The sequence below is a fragment of the Meleagris gallopavo genome, chromosome 10 (assembly GCF_000146605.3).
Source record: "Meleagris gallopavo isolate NT-WF06-2002-E0010 breed Aviagen turkey brand Nicholas breeding stock chromosome 10, Turkey_5.1, whole genome shotgun sequence".
Classification (NCBI taxonomy): Eukaryota; Metazoa; Chordata; class Aves; order Galliformes; family Phasianidae; genus Meleagris; species Meleagris gallopavo.
This window is the reverse complement of record NC_015020.2, coordinates 28,589,250-28,595,256: the sequence shown is the minus strand read 5'-3', so window position 1 is coordinate 28,595,256 and position 6,007 is coordinate 28,589,250. Positions and strand designations below refer to the sequence as shown.

The 6,007-nt window shown below is 38.2% G+C and overlaps 1 protein-coding gene across 1 annotated transcript; it reads left to right on the top strand.

Annotated features, from left to right (window-relative positions):
* The first annotated feature begins 43 nt into the window (after nt 1-43).
* Nucleotides 44-5,974, top strand: PTGFR (prostaglandin F receptor). The gene is made up of 2 exons (XM_010716253.3): nt 44-521; nt 886-5,974. Exon 2 carries the CDS (start codon nt 945-947, stop codon nt 1,743-1,745), a length of 801 nt encoding a protein of 266 aa, XP_010714555.1. The 5' UTR covers nt 44-521; nt 886-944; the 3' UTR covers nt 1,746-5,974.
* The last annotated feature ends 33 nt before the right edge of the window (nt 5,975-6,007 follow it).

Sequence of the window (6,007 nt, the reverse complement as noted above, 5' to 3'; positions counted from 1 at the left end):
CCTCGCGGTGCCGGAGCTGCCGCGCTGGCAGCCCTGGGTGGGGGGAGGGGGGAGAACGGTGCTCGGTTCGGGTGCGTGCCGGCTGCGCTCCCCGTTGGCGGTCCTTAGCGCTTGTAGTACAGCTGGCGTGGGCTCAGCTGCTTTCATCGGGTCTGTTTCAGTAACCGAGCCACTTCACTCTTTGTGTTATGCGCTGTTAAAGTCTACTGGTTCTTTCTGCATGGGGAGTTTTTGCCATCAGGAATGTCCTCAGATGAGAGATAAAATGTAAAGTAACTCGCAGAATTGGCTACTCTATAAGTGATCGCTTCAAGTCCAAGTTCAGGGAGGGTACAAATTCTCTGGAGGCTTCACTGCCGGTTGCGTTAAAGCTTTAAAATATCGGCTTGTGAGAGGAGAATGACTTGGAAGATGTTGGGACATTGTTTTGAAAATAAGTGCTTAAAGTGAGGGAAGAAAAACAGTGTGATTATCATCTCAGAACATTCCCAATCCAGTATTTCGTTTTTGACTGCATTCAGGTTGGTGAATACTTTCATTCTAAGAGTATGTTACAAAAACATTTGTTTATATACGTAGTTGAACCGCAAGAATATACTTATTTCTCTAATCAGATGTATGTGTATATTACGTATATTATATATTATACTTGCAGAAAGTATCAAGGTACTGTAAAATATCTGTATTGAATAATGCATGCAGATAATTACTTTATCCTGTGGCTGCTGCTCTATAATATGATGCCATATCATAGCACTCAGAGAATAGGAAAATTAGATTTGTACCACAGACAAACATTATGGGATTTTTGCTTCAAATGTCTTTTGAACAGTAGTATGCTTTTTACACTGTGTATGTCTTACTATTATTATTTTAAAATTACAGATGCCTTCTGCTTGCAAAGCTGCTGAAATGTGTTGAGCACTGCCTCTCATCTCCTAACCATGAACAGTTCAAAATCACCAGGGCTGGCTGGATTTGGAATCTTAAAAAACACAACCTGCCACACGGAGAAGAAGATTTCTGTTTTCTTTTCAATAATTTTCATGACAGTGGGAATTTTGTCCAACAGTCTCGCAATAGCAATTCTCATGAAAGCGTATCAGAGATTTAGACAGAAGTCCAAAGCCTCTTTTTTGCTTCTTGCTAGTGGCTTGGTCATCACCGATCTCTTTGGCCACCTCATCAACGGAGCCATCGCAGTGTTTGTGTATGCATCGGACAAAGACTGGATTCGGTTTAACCAGTCCAACATTCTTTGCAGTGTTTTTGGCATCTGCATGGTTTTCTTTGGTTTGTGCCCACTTTTCCTGGGCAGTGTGATGGCTGTTGAACGTTGCATTGGAGTCACCAAGCCAATATTTCACTCCACAAAAATGACTTCTAAACATGTGAAAATGATGTTGACTATGGTATGTCTGTTTGCTGTTCTTATAGCTTTGCTGCCTATTCTTAGGTTTAGAGCCTACCAAATTCAAGCATCGAGGACCTGGTGCTTCTATAAAACAGAACATGTTGAGGACTGGGAAGACAGATTTTATCTCTTACTTTTTTCTTGCCTTGGGTTACTGGCCCTTGCTATTTCATTCTTGTGCAATGCTGTCACAGGAATTACCCTCTTAAGGGTCAAATTTAAAAGTCAACAAAGACAAGGCAGATCACATCATTTTGAAATGATCATTCAGCTCTTGGCTATAATGTGTGTTTCTTGCATTTGCTGGAGTCCATTCCTGGTAAGAGCCTAATGTGTTTGCCAATTTTTAATGCACGTCACTGTATAAAACTTATACTTTTAATCTCCAGGTTTAAAGGTGATTTAGCTCCAGTCATATTTCAATTTATTTATTTTACAGCATGTTGCCTGTGATGTATGTACATTTGCTTCTATATCAAAATTACTAATTATTCTTTACCTCTGGTTGTAAGTGAAGTACATTGAGCAAATAAGATGTGTAGGGAATGTGAATACCGGTGCTGTGAAGTAGACGGTGGTAGCAGAGGGGTAGTGGAATAATCTAAAACAAATATTGACCTCCAAAAATTCGCTGAAATCTTGGAGTGGCAATTCTATTTAGTCTGTACTGTGGTTCCTGTCAGTTTTTATTTATGCTAGCCTGTTCTTTGTTATTATTACAGTTTACTGCTACTTGCGAACTATGCTACAGAAGATAACAGTTAAGAACATAAAAATTCTCCATTCCATTAGCAGGGTATTAAGGGCTTTGCTTTAGAGTTATGTAAAAAAAAACAGCAGTTGGCAGTAGGTTAATGTAAAAATTTGGTTCAGACCTGATCAAGCTATGTTTGTAATCCAGACAGATCTCTAGCAAAGCTGCTCTGTGCACTCAGGGCTGTCTCAGCTGTGCGGGCTCCATGCTAGTAAGTGCTATGACTCTTCCAAAGCAGTCAGTTGTGCTCAGGGTACTGTGTGCTGTCAGTGAGTGGTGTCAATGGAAATGGGATTATGACATGGCAAAGAATTTGACGGGTCCTGTGTTATGATGGCTTTTTGAAGGTGCTTAAAGATGTAAACCCAACTGAAGCTGTTATAATTTTTTGCTAGGGTGAGAGAGGTTGTCACAATTAATATTTAAGCTCAATTTGTATCCTAGATACAATGTCTGATAGTTTTTCTCTGACGTGAACAAGGAGTGCATTTGGTTAGAGTTTACAAAAATAGAAATTTAAATCTGAGATCTGAATCAGATTCAGTCATATCTCATCTTCTCACTGGCTTTGGTATAGTGTGGAGGTACCTGAACTGCTTCTGAATAGGATTCCAACAGCTGCAGCAGCTAGGTACATCTGGCAGATAACAGCCAATTAACCCACTGTCACAGACGTGAGGGAGAGTGCAGGGATATGCCTGTGCCTTGCTGAAACGCACAAAAACTGTCACTTGTGTTCAACCGTGACAGAATTTCCCCTGCTTCTCTACTGATTTTTCTAGACTTGCTCTACAACGTAGTTGAAATTCATGTTAGCTTTTGTCAGTGTCCTGATTGCTGAATATGCTGCATAAATAAAGTCATCAGAGCAGTCCTGTAAGCTCATGTAGTGACCTTACTTCCAGTAACTTCCAACACTTAAAAAATTAATGTGGGACAAGACAAAGAATGGTTATCAAGAAGAGCAATGGAAAGGATGGCTTTAATTTTCATGGGTAAACAATATTTTATCCTTCTCTGACATTTATTTTCGTACAAAGTAACTTTCCTTAAAGGCTGCAGTTACTTTGCTTGTCAAAAGAGCTATGAGTATTTTTCATTTAAAGAGGTGTTTCATTTATCCAGCATTTGGAGGAACACTGCGTTGCAACTACTCTGTTTGCTCTTGGTAGCTTGGGTGATTTCTTAAACTTTTCAATTTTCATTTATAAAACCATTTTTTAAAATGCTGACAATCTTTAATAAAATCACAGAGCTGCTTTTCTTATAAGTATTGACCTTCGTCTAGGCTGTTTACAGTGTAGTTTACAGTGAATTATTATTCCAGCAGGGATTTTTTTTTCAGAGTCTTTTTAGAGCATGGTGGTCTCATCAGCTGGTGATATAAAAAGTGAATGGTTTCTTCCTTAAATTTGGTACTTGGTAGTTTTTGCGAATGGGTTGCATAGGAGGGTGGGGTTGCATAGGAGGGTGATACACAAGCAATTCTACTTTATTCATCATGTGCTGTATAAATTTCATGGTGCAAATCTCTCATACTTTCTGTGCATTGCGAGCTCTCAGTGTTTTGATCCTACATTGCTTGAACTGAGGCGCACCAAACTATCACCAAAGTCAGCCCATCAGTATGGAAAAGAGTTTTGCACTATGAGCAAATAAATGTGAGAAATGAGAAGTTTAAAAATTCTGTGTAAGATAGGATTTAGTTCTTGGAAGTAAGTTTCAAGGAAGCGAACAATCAATGTGTTAGGCAGAGAGTTTGGGAAGTGTAGCAAAACCTGATCCTTGGTGTAGACTGAGCTATCAGGATTGCAGAATATACATCAAAATTAATGATCTAAATTACCAACTTTCTCTTCACTTTGAAAGCATTCTGCTCAGAAATCACCAAGAGAATTGTAAGCACTGTGTTAATGTAGCAAGCTTCACTGAACAGCAGTGAAGCACGCAGATTGAGTGGAATAAAGTTTTGCTAAGAACGTACTGCTGAAGCGCTGCAACGAAGAGATCCAGAATTTATCAAGGTGTGTGATTTATGGTGAATTGCTGCTTCAAATCTGAAACCTCTCAGGGCTTTTAATTTGTGAAATTAATGGTTTAGATTCCATAGTTGAAGCAGCGTATACCTACAAAAGTTTATCTTGAAATAAATATATTCAGGCATCCATAAGTGAAATTATTTGACAAAATATCTAATTACATGTTTGTTTTGCATTCATTTGCTCGTTTAATTTTTTCTTAAGATGAAATCTAGAAGTCAGTGTCAGTCTTTGAAACTGAGAATTTTGCCCATGCCCTCTGACCTACGGGGTATATATGATAAAATGTTATTTGAGAGTGACTCACTCCTGTCTAAACCAAAGCAATTAGAAACGAAACAAACAATTTGAAGAGAAGGCAGAGGAAGGTGAGATATTTTATGCCACATGTGGTTTGCAAATATAGGGGTTGGGATTTATTCAAAGTGATTCACCATCTGACAGGGGTTTATTTTGTTTATTTTTCTTCTGTTTTCAATCTAGTCTAGTATTACATCAATTGTCATATATGCGTGGATAACAAAAGTCTATCCAATATTGTAGTCTGGTGCAGATTTACTTTTTGCTGCATTTTCATATATATATGTGTGTGTGTGTATATATATATATATATATATACATATGGAGTTATGTCACTGTCCTTTCTTAAAATTTCCTTTAAATGGCATTAGACCCATCACCCTTCACAGTGTCCAGTGTGGAAATGAGCTTGCAAAAACAGGTGTGCATACAAAAATACATAATATTATAATCTGTTACCACCCCTATTTTAAGACACCTGGAGATCTGAAGCGTTTTGAGAAACAGAGCCTGTGGTTTGGCTGGGACTGTTGGACAGGGACTTTCTTCTGATTTCTCTTGTGAAGCTCTCTTTTATCTTGTTTGCTTCTCAAAGATGGGCAACTTTCTCAAGTTCTCTGCAACTGTGTAGGAATCCTTCCATAAGAGAGTAAGGGGAAGAAGGAATTTATCATTTAAGGAATGTTATTCCTTAAATTTCTCTGTAATTCTTAATTATAGACAGCAAGGGTTATGTTGGCTGGGAGTTTACAACCTGCTTATTCCTTTGTGGGGAAACATTTATATTCTTTTGAGGAGCTGAAAGGGTGAGGAAACTGACACAAAAGAGCAAGTGAAATTCATGAGTTTTCCAATAATCTGTGTGGTCAGTGATTCACAGAGGCACATTTAGTCTTACAATCCAAATCGTTTTGTTTTGTGATGGGAAATTCCAGGAATATATGTTCTGAAGATAGTAACATCAACTTCTATGTGTAATAAGTCATCGTTTTTTATTCTTGCTTGTCTTAGGATATGTGAATTTTGTTGGATAAATTTGGTCCCGAGGGCTTGGATTCTCAAAGCAAATAGCTGAGCTGGAGCATTTGGTGACAAGCACTGCTGATGACATAAATTGTTTTATAAAGTTGGCCTGCTGTGAAACAGCTTGGCTTAGGAGCAATGTTCATTTGAGCAGATCCTGACTTCATACATCAGGTTCTCTGGGGCTCAAAGGATAGACACATTTTAAATTCTATTTTTGTGAAAGCAAAGTGAACTTCCTGTAACTATGGACAGGAGGAGTTTATTTCACAGAGAATTTGTCTACAGGAACAAATTATGATATGGAAAGTCTAATCCTTTTCATGTGTGAAACGTCTTAGCATGCAAAAAATGCTGTTACATTTAAATTATTCTTCTCAAGATCTTTTTTCCATAGTTATCCAAATCCTCTCATTCTGGTTTCACCCCTTTACTGCAGAAAATAGCCACTTCTGTTTTTCTTCTTCTTCTTCTTCT

Excerpts from the sequence above, each read along its gene's own strand:
- PTGFR (XM_010716253.3), top strand. The coding sequence starts at position 945 with ATGAACAGTTCAAAATCACCAGGGCTGGCTGGATTTGGAATCTTAAAA.